Source organism: Idiotropiscis lumnitzeri, chromosome 3, assembly GCF_059441095.1.
Source record: "Idiotropiscis lumnitzeri isolate Australia: NSW breed Sydney's pygmy pipehorse chromosome 3, RoL_Ilum_1.0, whole genome shotgun sequence".
In the NCBI taxonomy this organism is placed as follows: domain Eukaryota; kingdom Metazoa; phylum Chordata; class Actinopteri; order Syngnathiformes; family Syngnathidae; genus Idiotropiscis; species Idiotropiscis lumnitzeri.
Window position 1 is genome coordinate 19594545 of NC_142393.1, and position 16297 is coordinate 19610841.

Below are 16297 nucleotides of genomic sequence, written 5' to 3' on the forward strand. Positions count from 1 at the left end.
GGCTGAGAGCTCCAAACTTGAGCTCTCTGAACTAAAGGAAGACACAACATTCTGAAATAATAAAGCACATTTTTCAACATTGTCCCAGTTTTTCCTGGAAATCTTTTTACGGACAGACAAAATATGAGGATGTTAGTCATTCTTAATCTGATTAACAGATGAAACCACCCAAATATGTAAAATGATGTCATCGTCCATTGGGAAAATTCAAGTGCATCATAAATATTCAAAGTACAATATTTATCCGTCTATTACTAAGGACTTCCCATTTTGAAATAATTCTGTGCAAAAATTTTGTGTTTTTTTTTTAAATTTTCTTATGTACGTCATTGAACTCGTTTATTCATCGGCTGATATGCGAAGCATTCATATCATGCATAGTTGCATATGTTCGTTTCAAAGGTGTGATGTCACGATCTCTGCCCGGGCTCACTAAGCAATGTGACAGTTTTGAGCCCAACCTCTGCTCTATAATGTTTACTCATTGCACTGATGCTGTGACACGTGTCTTGCGCCATAATCAATAGCTGCGAGTCGGATATCCATTCCAGCATGCTTATTAGATTGATTAAGAACAAGTTTGAGATTACCACCTCGCCTTGAACTGCTTGCCTGATCAGATGCTTTCCAACTCAGGGTATTTTTTATACACTAATCTAAAAAAAGTTGGGGGGGTTTTGCCTTTTAGGCTACAATTTTAGGATTAATTTAAAATTTGCTAAAAGCTGTCCGGGGGAATTTCAGCTGACGTTCCTTAAACATTTGTATGTCCACCAGTCCAGTGTTGCAATACTTTTTGCACTACTTCCTGTTCTCTAATATGATGCACAAATTATTTTCAAGGATGTCCATTTCCCGGCCTTTATGTTGACTTCTATTCTTTCTAAAGCTTTTGCAGCGTGCTGATGACTCTTTGTGACACTCTCAGTTGAGCGGGCATTTCACTCTGACATCATCCTCTTTGAAACCTCTATCCGGAGCGAGTTAGTGTCAATCAATTTGGGTGCCGGTGCTCAATGTCAAAATGTGAACAGTATGATGAAGAGGAATTGTTTGAATTCCAACTCGAATTAAACAGAAAATGTATTGGTCCATTCATGGTCCAAACAACTCTTGTGTGAATATTGCCATTAAGCTCCTTTTTAGAGAACAACAAGTTCTGCCAAAAGTAGGACAGGTGAAGTACGACTACACGTACTTCCATATGAGTGCTCGCCAATGCAAAGTAAAGTGCTTGATGATGTCATCAGGGCTTGCACATGTGAAGAAATCATGTCGGCAAAAATCGGCATACATTTCACTTAAATATATCACCTTTTGCCAAAAATATAACTAAATAAAATTTAGAAATGTTGCCTTGAAGTATTGCTTCATAGCTATGGGAGCAGTTTGTTGAAGACATATCAATATATGCACAACCAAGCCACTAAATTGCAGTCAGGTTACTTGTTTTTCTTTTGCACTGTAGAAAGAATATATGCCTGGGAGAATTTGATCTAATTTCCTTATGGGATGTATCTATCTATCTGATCATTTGTCTATATGTTGCTGCACCATATGGGTACCAATATTCATTTAAAATATTCTGCATCATCATCAATATTTTTATTAGCTATTCTACGATCTTTCACAATTTGTGTTAGCGTTAAGATAGCGGAACAAAAGATATGTGTTTCGTTTACAGTCAAACATGTTATACTATTTTATTTTTGTTGGTTTTAGAAATTAGAAATTCCACAAAGAGTGGACTCTTGAAGTGTTTTTTTTTCTGTCAAGCTGCACTGCATGCTCAGGGAGGATAAAGTGGTTATGGAGTCTTATTATTGGAACATTTATACAAGTGTGAATAAGGACGTGCAGTATAAATGGTGATAATCCCCAGTTTGAAAGTCTAGAGAGGGACAGTTTAAGTAAAGGCTCTACTGCTTTTAATATTGCCTTTATTAGTCCCACAATGGGGAAATTCGAGATTCGAACCCAGGCCTCCTGGGGAGACTGGGTCCTGAACGCGGCGCCTTAGACCACTCGGCCATCCTGGCAGTTAGTTTTATCATGAAATTTCACCTGCAACTGCAATATTCCTAACTTTCTGTGAGTCCTGTACATATAGCAGCCTTCAAGTCAATTTGAGAGAACATTTATGGTAGCTTTTATAATATACCTTGACGATAAGTGGTGAACTTCAAAGAACCTGCATGCATTCCCCCATCACAATGGCTTGTGTGTGCCTTCCGAATCCACTAGAGGGCAGTAAGTATAAGCAGCTGAAGTATCTTCCGTTAGGTATTTTAGTGGCCTTTTAACCCGCCCGTCAATAAGGTAGTCAAGACTGCTCACTCACTATGTCTGTTGCTCACTCGCATGACAAGCAACCCACTCACACATTCAAAACATTTGATGTCTGCTCCACTTTCACCTCGAGGGGACACAGCCCTTTCAAGCCCCCTCATTCCCTCCTTATCTCTACCGCCAAAGCTTGTGTGCTTGGAAATGTCAACCACGATGGAAGAATGTCTGTTACATAACACATACATCAATGCTGTCTTGCCTTCCTTGTTGTTTTTTATTGTTTGTTTTTTTAAGCGTGGGATTTTGTGTTTGTGTGTGTGTCTGTGTGTGTTGGGATGTGTGTGTGTGTGTGTTTGGTAATGCTTTATAATTGCGAATCCCGCTCAAAATCCAAACCAAAAATGCATCCCATTCTGTGCAGATAAGCTAGTTGTGTTTCTTTATTTAGAAGGGATAAAACAGTTGTCCTTCCAGCTCAACACAGTCGTCTTTTATAGGTGATGATTTTGTAAATTTTAAGGTTTCGATGCTGGATAATGGGGCATTAGGGGTTAGAGCAGTGCCTTATAAAATAAAATGGATTGTTAAGTGGAACAAAAAAACTGCATACTTATGGAAATTATTTTTTTGCCTGCCACTGCAATGGTGACCTCTGAAATATTTTCTGTGACCTCTCTGAGTATAAAAAGGGCTTAATGGTAAATGGAAGAGGGTTGAGGAAGTGTGTGTGCTGGAAGGAGGAAATGCAGTCGGGCTGGTTCCTTTTTACGGTGGGAGGCGAGCTGGGCAGGAAACCTGAAAGGACACACCAGGGCAAAAACTTTGGAACAAAAACAGGATGGCTCTCAGGAAAATTCTGAATGAGAGAGGCTGTTGATAGCCAAGGGAGTTGGTGACAGTAGGAAACCATGTTCTTCCACTTTACTGCTATGTTGTTCCTGGTCAGTCACAACATTGAAGAAAATATGGAGCTGGTCCAGCTTTGCACAGCCTCCACTGTCTGTTGGAAATGTTGTCCACAAAAGGGTCCTTCCCAAAACTACTCAGACAAGTAGAGAAGATCTGCACAAAGCATTGCCCTGCTCTCTTACAATGCATTGCAGGCATAGATTTTATTTTTTTTGATGAAGTAATAAAGTAATAATTTGGAATATTGCTGGTGGCAGGCAAAATCCTCACATCTCCAAAACAATTACTTTACAGGTAAACAAAAGTAAACCCTTCAAAAACGGCATGATTGTTGAGCCATTGCATCATCAAAGAGAGCAGGTAATTTTCATGTTAGATTTGATGAATAATTTGCAAAATTAACATGTCGATTCATGAAAAAAAAACATGAAACTGACCAAATTTGGACTTGGGTTTTCACCCGACAGTGACAAATATGTGGGTTACCACCAATGTTGGGCTGGGAAAAATGTTGGTGTCGCGGGTTCCTTTTTGACCTCCTCCAAATGGCGTAGCCAGAATATGTGTAACAGTGATGTTTATTGTGCAGCCCTTCCGAAGTGCAACACAGTGAAAAGTCCCCAAAAAGTCCAAAAACCCAGAAAAAGTGACAATATAGTAATTTACAAAAATAAGGGTGTCTATCTTTATATTTACAAAACCACTGAATGGAGTTCAACCACAACTACCATGTCAGCTACGTTGCAAAATGCGTCACTGTCTCGCTCTCCAGTACTACCTTCACTGCAGCACCTCTCATCTCTCTCTCTCTTTCCAAACAACTCACTCTATATATGATTCGCCCCTCCCCTTGGGCATCAGCTGACATAATTGTCGCGCGAAACAAACATATTTAAGAAACGCGGAAGCTCCCCCGCTGTTTGGACTTCCTTTATGTCGTGTCCTCCCATAGCAAATTCATTCAAGCATGCTTTTGTGACCCTTTTTGTGTCGTGGGTCACCTTCATGATGGAGAAGAAAAGCGCTTTCCATAACGTTCTCCTCCAAATTTGGTAGCACCCAAATGTCCAGAATGTCTTGTCTCCATCTACTGTAGTTGATGCAAGACCATGTATGTTATGTTGTTATTTTTTTTTTAGACTTGTGTCTCTGTCTCCCTCTAGCGGTGCAGTCTCTGAACAGCCTGAACGATCAGATCGCAAGTTTCATAGTGACGGGACCCAAGTCACTTGAGCAGGATGGTCACGCCTATTGTCCCCCTGAGAAGGAGACGCTGCAGAAGTCAATGACCTTGATGAGACACCTCCTCGTGGATGCTCAGGTATGCAAACTTGGGGCCTTTGTAGACAACGAATTGTCTTCAGTTATGCTTTTTTTTTTTTAATTTTAGTATTAATTCAAAATTTGAAAAAAAAATCTCTGCAACACCGAATGTGATTGTTTTCCCTTTTGCACCACCATGACCACACCCAATCACTCAACAAAGTTTTGAAGAAATTGCTTAAGGGCAAATCTGTGCCATTTACTATAGTCACATTCAAAACAGATGTCAACGTTAATACACATTTGAAACCATTTAAAATTTGCATCAGCCCATCTCAAGCAACTTTACTGCTTTGTCATTGTTTTATTTGTACCGGAACTCCTTCTTTCATTACTAAAAGAGACACAAGTTAATATCAAGAGTTTTCGGCATAGTATTAAATTAATGTAATATAGACACAAAGCATTTATCCACATTTCAGTGATTCAATCATAATCTGTATTTAAAAAATAAATAAATAAACAAAGACCTTCCAAAAATTATTTAGGAAACTGCATTGTGACACGATTATCTCCGCATCCAAATCATAGTTGAAATATTATCACGTATACAGAAAAAACCCCCATCTCTGCTACTGGTGTTAAGCAACTTTGAGGAGGGTGCCACACAAAAAAGGGGACGAAATTATGATACAAAACCACAATTCAATGTCTATTTTCAACATTGTTTTTTTGTTTTGACACAATTAGGTTTAATACCTCATTGCGATTCATAATTCGCACAGCCACTTGGGAACAGAAATGTAACTCAGTCCAACTGCAGGTGCTGGGGAGCATGATTTTGAAATGTGGTAGACTTGACACAAAATTACCGCTTTTGTCCATTTGGCAGCAATAATCAACAAATACTGAGATAGTTCCCTAATGATCACATTTCATGGTCCAATTCTAGGAAGTTAGGACAGGCAACAAATGTTATTTTCCTGCCGTCAAAGGTATTTTAATTTTAATTTTTCAGTTGTAGTTATGAATGTGCAGCATACAGTTATTGGCAAAAACTTCTCGCAGTAATTTTAGCGTATATTTGGAAATCTTTCCTTAGGTTACAAAAGCTCCTTTATATAGTTTTCTATAAGATTGCTAACTTAGAAATAAACTGTGATCAGAAGCCTTATTTATTTACTGAAAAAAAAAAAAAAATTTCCGTCAAGTGTTGAGCAATCTAACACATCCTGTATCATTGCCGTACACATTCCGGCAGTTCAGTGGTGGCTAGAACAGTAGAAGTGGCGACAGTCACTTCTCTGTGGTACTTTCCTTCCCTCCTTTGAGTAATTCCACTACTCAGCTATTTAAAAAAATCAAACATCTCATACTAAAACTCCAGCATTTTGGAGGATCATTTGGAGGGGGTGGATGTTTTTTGACTTCCCTAGTGTGATCCTCTGTTAATATGTCACGAAAAGGATAAAGTGGATAAACTTTCTCCCGTATTCATTGTGGCACTGTTTTCACTGATGTTTTCACTTGTGTTGATAATTTTCCGTAATCTTCGCGTGGGAAGAGGATGAAGAGCCCGAGATGAGAGGCCGGGAGCTCCAATTAGATGCCGCTGTCGAAGAGGCGATGTCAAGAGTGTGATTGAGCTGTTTATTTAAAATTATTCAAATGAGCTTGATGAGTTGTTACACACCCTCATCCAACATCTGTCGTCTTGTATGCACACGGAACAACACAATGTGACATTTCATACAATTTCAGTTTGGTGGAGGAAACAGTTGCATAACGTGGCATTTAGTACAAATGTAATTGACGTGATACCTGGTAGGAAGACCTTTACAGCGGGACGACTGACACTGAAGGCCTGTCTTTTAACATTGCAATATTTTTCGAATGTTGCCCCAAAATCAACGGATGACACTGAGCACCTTTTGTAGATGGTCTCGTTGTACTCAGTTATTGGCATCATGCGTACAAACATTCAAGGTTTAATGTTAAAAAAAAAAAACATGTTACTTATTGTTGGCTGTTGGTCATTACTGAATTTTGTTCCACTCTGCCGAGAGTTGTGCAGGAGTGCCAAAATTACTAATCTAATGAGTCATCAGCCCTGAAAACGTAAAAAATATGAAATTGACACCCCCCCCCTGGAGAAATACATTGCGATTTGTACGTTTGACGCATTTTTAATGAGCCCCTGCAATTTTCCTCTCCTGGAAAGTCCATGGAAGGTGAACTTCACATTGCCTCTCCTTGGTCCCCGTTTTTGTGTATTGTGCAGTCAATCTTGGAGGAAATTTGCTGCTGAGCCTCTGAGCCTTTGCTCCTGACCTTATCTCTAGCTCTCCTCCCACATGCTGGAACCAGCTCTGACTACATTAGTGGAGCTGTCAGTCATGTGTGGTTGAAAACGGGGAGCTAGAGAAGGAGTTCGGGGCACAGGAGGATGCGGATGCATCTAAACAAGTCAGTGAGGGTGACTTTTGTCAGTGGAGACGGTGATAAATAAGATCTGTGTGACTCCGCATGACCCCAATGCTGATGTATTCATCAGTGAATTGCTGCTGACAAGTCCCTCACTCTTTAGGAAGAGTATACACTGCATTGGCACAAAAACACCACGTAGCCACAGTGAAGAATTGGTCTTGTTTGTCTTCGGTGTGAACTTAGGCTTAAGACAAGGTGGAAGACTGATGATCAGTTTTAAGATGTCAAGTGGAATGTAGTCTTTCACACAACATAAAGTGGTGCTTTGAGATATGAGTTTAATTTGTGCTGTCAAAGTGGCCTTGTCCTTGCATTGGGAACATCACGACTCACCTGTTTTCTGGGGTTTGGCACATGACATTCTCTACGTGAGTTCAAAGGCACTTTGACGTCAATTCCAGTTGACAGCAGAGGGCAGTATATTGTCAAAATGCTGAAAACAGGTGAATTGTTCTTCATAACTCGTATTCCCCCAATGTAATATTCATCAGAATACCATGTTTAGTGGAGTAACAGAAGGTTTTTGACTTGACATCCACTTTAAATGGTAAAAACACCCTGCATACAGCTGATGCTAATTAATATTAGCATTAAGCTAGCAGAAATAAAAGGCAAATCTGTGGTTGTTTTCAATACACAAAGTGTAATTTTTTTTGTTTTGTGTTTGATTCAATAATAAAGTTCAACTGGCTGAGGCATTAAATAGCTTGAGGCCTTGTTTCTTGAAGAATTAATCATTACTTGGTAATGTGCTAATTTTGTTAAGGGAGTTGAGTTCACTTCCATCATACAGAACTTGAAAACATGAAACATCTTTTTGAAAGTCAAAGCAAAAACTCAGCCCAATGTACCTAAAAAAACAAAACAAAACAAAAAAAAAACCTCTTCAGTCAGGTCACTCGTATCTCAAGGGCACCACCATATAGTAAAGATAGCTGTTACCGTTATCAATGGATCTTATTACAGTGTAGTATAATATCACCTAAATCTGCTTCTCTCTAGAGAATCTATTGAGCTCGTCCATTTAATTTTTATGGATCATACAAATATTCAGGTTAATTCTCCTTGCTGCCACCAACCTCATTTGGTGATGCCAGGGGATGTTTTCATCGATAAAACTCAGATAAATATGAATATATAGTGCTACGCTGTAATGGGCTTGGAGGATGGAAGCACACCCCCACAGCAATAAGACGTTTGCATTTTATTCGGAATTGGCCATAACGCTCAAATAACCCCCCCCCCTTTTTTTATATCAATTTCAGTTGATACATGTCTATCTCCTGGCTGAATCACCTCACCCTTTTTGTCCTTTGAGATAAAAACAAAATCAGACCCCAAGGGATTTTTAAATGCATTGGTTTCATGAAGGTCCTGTCTAGTTTAGTGAGTTACTGTTCCTTTATCTTTGTTTTGTTGCAGAAAATCTAATCTTGCATCAAGCAATAACATCAGCATTCTGGCCAACACAGTAGCTTCACCACAAGAGCCACACTTGAACAACAATCCCACTCTAGCTTTTGGGATTTTCCTTTGTGCGTGTGGGGGCGTGTGTGTGTGTGGGGGGGGGGGTGCACCTGTTCAAAAAGTCAACAAACATCCGCTAATTGTCTGTGTATTTACAGGTACATTATGTGTGGCCATTTCTTTTCCAACCCCCTGCTGGCATTTTAGCTTCTGCCCATTGCTTATATCCTGCAGCACTTTGTTTATATTGTTTGTCTTTCTATAACAGTAGAACACCAGTGTCCAGGCAGCCTGCCAGCTACTGCCAGTCAAATCTGAAAGGACAAACATAAACTCTTTTCCACATAAAGCATGCTAACATTGTTTTCGACAATAATGAAGCTGTCTGTTCATTTCAGTACTGGGTTGATTATAATTTTATCTACAGTGTATTTAAAGGGTCTAGCTCATAAATGTGCACTATCACTCACCTATCCTGGAAGTGTCCTATTAATATTACAACACATGACTCACTTCCACATATATGTGCCAAATGTGCTAGGGTCATGACAGGGTGCATCATGCTTGCAGTCTCAAGAGCCCTGTGGATGCTGACGAGGGATTGAGTATGTGATGTGTTTCGCTGGGTCAATCTGTCCCTCTCTGAATGGGACCTCAGCTGGCCCTCCAAAAGACGCTTTCTGCCCATGCATTATGCATCGCCTTGGTCCCGTCTGCCTTCTCCCCCATCCCCTGACACCAGCGGGCCTCTGTAATGCACCAATGAAAGCTTGCCACCCTCTTTGTGTCATTTGTGTACTTTTAGATGACTTTTTCTTTTAGGAATCACAGAAACGGTCATTTGAAACCACACCTTACTAGTTGTTATGGCATGTTCTCGAGTGTGACAGATTGCTTATTATGATGATTTGACAACCTTTTGGGTAGTCTGATGAAGTTGAAAGAGGAAGGAACACAATTTGTCATTTCAACCGGACTCAAAATCTACAATTATGCCAAACAAACAACAGAAAGATTAATTAAATTGATGTACTTTAACAAAGCGAAAGTAACTTTTTACCTGATTTACGAGTTTTTCAGGATGCAATAGTTAAGGCATTTGTTTGCAAGCAAAAATGATTGATAGAAGCGGCGTATGGTGGCAGTGAACTCAACTCAACTCACGTCACAACAAGCTGCAGTTTGGCAGCTAGTCAGGAATTCTTCAAAAAAGAGGCTTCCGGCTTTTTATGTCACTCACAGATGAATTTTACTGTCAAACCTAACATAAAACCAAGGGAATTTCACGTTGTGTATTTAAAACAACCTCCTAACTTTGCCTTAAAGGGGAAGCCAAGTCAAAACCTCCTCCATCTATCCATTAACCGATCCGCTTCTCCTCACGAGGGTCGCGGGGGTGCTGGAGCTTATCTCAGCTGTCAATGGGCAGCCAATTGCAGGGCACACGCAGGCAAACGACCACATGCACTCACAATCGCACATCGGGATAATTTACAGCTACCAATCAACCGACCATGCATGTCTTTGGAATTTGAGAGGAAACCAGAGCACCCAGAGAAAACCCAATCGCAGGGCCCACAAACAAAATGTCTTTTTACTGATAAAAATGACAAAATTAGAAAGGTTTCGCTTTAAAATGTATGCAGGATGTACGCAATAAAAAAGCTGCAAAAAAAGTATTCTAATTATGTCACTACTTCAAAAGAACAGGCTGCGTGTTTAGCTGTAATGCTGACATTCAATATCTAAAATGAATAAGCGCTTTCTTTTGTTGCAGGTCAACAGACACAGACTCATTCCACTCATCCAGCATTCAAAACTGAGCTATAAATAAATGTTTCAAACACAAACATACTTTGAAATTGACAAGTCTGTTGATGAGAAAACATTTTTCAAGCCTTAAAAGAGCTCAAAAGTGGCTTAAGACCGTACCATTGTGTTTTTTAGGGACGCACAAGATACAACCTTTAAACATTTAGAGCCCCATGGTCTTAGCTGTGTGCTTGGCGTAAAAACTGGCGCATCTACATTTTCGTGCCAGATCTGTTGTATTGTTTTTGAGAATTTGACAGACCACACTGCGCCTCACTGGGCATTCTGACAGATCAAGGGTGCTTTCAATTACACGTGCGGCGCACCTGACAATGTGGCTGTTAAGACGAGACAAATCTTTAAACCAGCTAACAGTATGTCTAAGTTGTGGCACAGGTGGTGTAACCTGATTTTGTTGGATCAGATAGGCTCAGGCAGATAGATGTTGCACTCTTTGGATGTATGTAGTGGATGTCATCCTTTTTCATTCATGAATAAAATTCAAAAATGCCGACTTCTAGGCTAACATGACAGTTGGCCACAACGGGCGACGTTGGATTGGTGTGCAGAGGCTTTAAGGCTACGTTCACATATAAATAAAGTTATTTTGTATTGTACTGCAAGGAGTGGTGCCCAATTTAGATTTTCTGTTTCTTTTGATGTACTCGATGTCATTCACATTACAAAAACAAATGTGACTTCCAATGCGAACGCAAAATGTCTGTGACATGCGCGCAAAGCACAACATTGAGTGAAGTCCTGAAAAGAAAAAAGGACACAGTGTTTACGTGAGTAATGTGGTTGTAATGTGCAGGCGCTCAAGTTATCATCTCATGTCGCTAAAGTGACGATCTCTTCATTTGATGGCGATGTCTTCTCAAGATGATGTCATATCATTGCAGAGGATAGTAAAAGAAGCGTCTGTGTGGCTGAATTACTAACGTCACCACAAATGTCAAATGTTGGCTTTGTGTTTCGGGAGGGATTAAATGAAAGTCAACAACTGTTACTCAAAAACAACTTTGCAGATTCACGGACAGTGTCAGTCGTCTCCCGAGCCCTCTCTCTCGACTTCAAGGTCGATTGTGTGCAGATGAGCGTTTCATACTGCAGACGCATCACATACATACGCTATCTGATTTATATCATATAAGTAAGAGGCCCCGGGCGGATTTGAAAAAAATGTTCTTACTGAATGAAAAAAAAAATGAGATACGTGTCATATCTGGGCCAAAATAATCTGAATTGATCTGTAGTGTGAATGCATCCTTTGATTTTGATAACAGATTCTAATTCAAGCAATGTCTTAAATAGCTCAACTTTCTTCCACTGTGATGTTGGCATTTGAGTGATGTTTATGCACCAAAATCAGTTGGGAACCTCCTGTCTTTGCAACGATGTGTTACAACACAACGCCTTTGTCAGGTACTATATGATAGGAATTTTCGCTAATGTGCTACCACAGCGTTAGGATTACCTGTCAAGATTGTTACCTCTTATGATTCATTATGACCTTTTATGGCAGTTTCCATATACATGGAACGGATTGAGTATTATGGCCTGATCAACTCATGTTTTCAGTGTTAGGTTGAGTAACCCAGAATGTTTCATGAAAGACAAATGTAAAAGTCCTTCATGTAAGCTCTGGGGCTTTGAGTATTTCCATAACAAGTCATGTCAAACTGCGGTTGCTTGGCAACACAATTTGTCTGACAGACACCATCACAGAAAGACATATTTGGATTTGTTTTTCTGTATTTCCATAATGGAAAATGTAATCGAAATGATGTTTTTAATCTTTGCAGTCTGGAATATGTTTTGCTCATCCATTAACGGAGGCCAATGCTCATTTCAGCAGTTATCTCTGTTGCAGAACTGTGGGAAAACAATCTCATGAAAGCTTTAAGATAAGAATATTGTCTCCACTTTTCATTGGTAAACGTGTTATGCACATTTGGACATTTGAAACAAATCATTTGGTCTTCGAGGACCAATAAGCCATAACTAGCTACAATCAGACACACACTTTCATATGTTAAAGGAACAATTATAATCCAATTGTAATTTGAAAATGGTGCAACTTGCGCTGGTAACACCCAAGGCAGTGGTTCTATCCACCTTTTATTATTTTTTTTCTATGGTGACATTGCAGGATTGAGGTTTAGCTACGAATATGGATTATTGGGGCTATTCTCCTGTGTGTTTACGTCAGAAGAGATATAGATACAGAGATGTAGATTCTCCCATAAAATTAAAGTGGACTTTTGGCTGTGCAATTTCGAGGTATTGATGGGGAAATGGAGCAATATTCTTCCCTTTTTTTGTGTTGCATTTGCCAAAACAATCCCCCAGGTTAATTTGAATGCATGCGCCATGTTAGAAACGGATGTGACGTCAAGACATTGACTAGCTTGCACCCACCAGTTGCTATTGAGCGACAAGCCAGATCACTTGCAACTTGCATATGGATGTAAATCTGTTTTCTTTTTTTTTTTCTTGCCGTGAACCTGGCATCCAGACTCTGATAGTTATTTATTGAAACAGAAATGATGTCATTTGACCCGCGTCACTGACAGATGTGGTGGTCAGCAAAACGGGCCGTCAGTGACGATTGACAGATGTTCTGTCAGTATTGAAGGAACGCTCACCTCTAAGAAATGGCGAAAATGAATTTGATTTGTCCGAATCTGACCAAGAAAATTCTGCATTAAATTGGCGAGACGGCCGAGCTTTCAAATCGCTGCATCACGGTTCCACTTCTTGCAAGCAAGTATGGCTGCTGTGTGAGCTAGCATGGCGTCTCGACTAATAGCTTTCATGAGCTTGCTTTATTACAATCAGCATAACCAACTGCATGCAGTTTTTCTTGAACAAAAAAAAAACGTAATTTTCCTTTTCACCACCACAGGGACACTTCAAGTATGTCACTTATTTACGTACAATCATGAAATGTACGCTTCAAAGCGGAATGACCTTTTTAAAGTCACTTTGAATTACTGTACAATTAAGTGCCACAACACCCTCGCAATAAGTGAAATCCGCATTACAGAATTATATTTAATTTCAACATACACTAATCACAATCATCCATTCATCTGCAAGGTGCGAGGTGTTCTTATTTGTTTGAGAACTCTTCCACGTGGGCAGACTGCGAGAATCAGAATCAGAAATCCCTTTATTGTCATTGTACTCAAGTGTGCAACGAGATTAGAGAGCTCCCCTCTCCAGTGCAATACAACAATAATTCAGATAAATATATAAATTAGATAAATAAGAGAATAGTTAGTGCAATGGAAAATAATACTGAATAGGATATATAAAAACACATCACGTTGCTGTTCTGCAAGGTAAGGGTGGTCGTGTGTGTGTGTGAGAGTTTAGAATGGAGATGGCTCTTGGAAAGAAACTGTTTCTCAGTCTATTGGTCCTTGATTTGATGCACCTGTAGCGCCTGCCAGAGGGCATCAGGTCGAACAGGTGTGAGTTTGGGTGGGTATTGTGTGTGATCAAAACATCACATTATATATTATATACATTCCTTGTTAAATACATGGCCTTTAAATGAAAGACTTTAATAGCACAAAATATTAAGAGGATATGTTTTTCATCACGTGTCTACGCCGACTCGTCACTCTCAACTGTTGGGATATGCTTCCTTGTGCTTGCATGTAAACAGGAGCGTTGAACTCCTTTGTGAATATTACTTGTTGTGCTGCATGAAAGCATTAAATGAAGTAGAAAAAGACTCGTGAAAGGAAGAGATGCAGGAAGTGCCAATTAATTTTTGGATTAAAAAGATTTGCCAGTGTCCGGATTCCATGACAACATTCGCTTCTGCTTTGACGTGAGGATTAACCTACCGCCCTTCCGTACGTCCGCCTTCATTTATGATTTCGTACTCGGGTCACATTATGGCGTGTTTCGACTATTATTAGTTGCTATGGCCATTTTTAGAACTTATCTGCTAAAAACAAGCACTAGAATCCTTAATTACGACGGGCAATTGTCTATTCAGTTATTTTCATAAACTTCAACGACAATTTTCGCCTTAGGCCTGCTGGGGGGAAAAAAAACAAAAGACCATAATGGAGGTATTTTTGGAAAAATCCTTTTTGACTAAGTAATCTATTTTTGTCAGTAACTCCACAATATACGCTTGATTTTGTGAAACCAAATCACACGCACAGTCTGAAAGACCAAATGTTAGTGGGATACCGCCCATTAATACTTAATTACTTGCATCAGCAACAGAATTTTACCTAATGATAGCACACACGCACATTTATTGGATACTTTATTCGGGAGCCTTTTCTAATGGGATTCAGGCCAAGACCTCTGACTTTCTGCTTTGACAAATATTACAATGGCCAATTTTGATGATATTCAAATAACAATACAGTGTACTGTAGGATAAACAATGACAGTGGCTCAGTTGCCAGTTGTTGAGCGTCTGCTCATCCATTGTGAGCATTCCGATCCAGATGTCTGGATAACAGTCTCATTAGTTATGCGCTAAATCGTTATTTATGAATGTTCCACATGTGAACTTTGTACATTACGCGGGTGCTTTACTGGAACACGTCAAGTTTCCTAAATGCTACTGGGAAAAGTTCAGTTACCTTTTCCTGTTTGTTTGTGGCACGTGCTGGCTTATGGATGGTTGTAACTGTCATTGTGCCAGCATGCGTAGTATTGTTAGCGCAACAACATATTGATTGCGCGGGGCAAGTGAGTGTGATTGGGTAGCGCTTTTGCAGGAACGCGTTTGGATTAAGATAATATTGCCAATCTTCTGACTCGCATTCATGAGATGCTGGTTTGTGTCATTGGGGGCAAGCCAGCATAGGTGTCTTGCCTGTGCTGCAACAACCATTCCTCAGCTGGAAGCTGTAATGTCCCGAGGGATATATGCACTGTGTTGCATCATCCGTCAGGGTTTGATCAATTGAAATATCTCATTGTCTCTGTGCCAGTCTTGCTCATTACCTCTTCCTCTGCTGCATTTCTCATATCCTCATCTATCTCTCAATTGTTGCATTGTCATACTCACTCTATTCCAATCAATTTATAAATATTATGTATGATATGTGCAATGTGTGAGTATATGTTTAGAACATATTTAATGGGATGGGAAAATCTCCCATCCTAGAAATATACGTGCTCAAGTCCATTCATTTTTATTTTCATTTAATTGAAGATTAGAATTAATTATACCCATTTCTTTTGCTTGTTGGAAACGAGGCTTTACTGCCTACCAGTAGTACAAACATTTTTGGAGCTAATGCTGATATTTTCTTTTTCTTGGTAATGTCCTAGTCATATATAAATATATATATAAATAAAAAATATACTTCCTGATTGTTCAATCAATGCATTTAAAGAATCGACACCAATACACAAATTTAAATAAACAGTAATTAAAGCCTTCCTATCTTTATTTGCGTTTATTATGTCGATAGAAAAAATTTGATTTGAAACTGTACAAGCCAGTTTTATATTGCCACTCTTCATGACCAATTCCAAATTCATACCTATCGGGTTATTTTTGATTGTCCATATCTACTTTCAAGCGGTGAGGCTTGTGCAATTTTCAGTGATTCCAAGGCTCTTACATTGTTTGAAATGAGCATCTGACATGATTGTGCATGAGGCTCAAAGCCACGCAACTATCCATTTCAGCATTTGAGTGGCGGAGGTCAAACTACTTGTGTAAAAGCAGGGCTGATAACTAACTAGCGAGCGCCATGCTTTATGCTCGCCGAGACTGATGTGATTCCGTCCCTTACATCACCAATAATTTAATAAAACATATGTTTGAGACTAAACAGTTGGAGAGAAAGACATTAATAACTTGGTCAAATTCACAGTGTTTTGTAATTAAAGGGCTCAAGGCCGTCCATTTTTCAATCACAAACTTAATTTATGTATCCTTTTTTTTTTTCAGAAAAATTATATTAGCTTGCATTTTCTATTTTATCAAATCGTTTTGGAGAGATCAGAGACTAAATAATGATTTGAAAACCGCCTCCTAAAAAAAGTGACATGGCCACGCCCCCTCTCCTTCCTCAAT

At 39.4% G+C, this 16297-nt stretch overlaps 1 protein-coding gene across 3 annotated transcripts in view; it reads left to right on the forward strand.

Moving 5' to 3' along the window:
- kazna (kazrin, periplakin interacting protein a) overlaps positions 1 to 16297 on the forward strand; it is a 121811-nt gene that overhangs the window by 19502 nt on the left and 86012 nt on the right. For all 3 annotated transcript variants that reach the window (XM_088290643.1, XM_088290644.1, XM_088290646.1), the window contains one exon: positions 4362 to 4519. In XM_088290643.1, coding sequence (XP_088146769.1) covers positions 4362 to 4519 — 158 coding nt within the window. The remainder of the gene's footprint in view (positions 1 to 4361; positions 4520 to 16297) is intronic.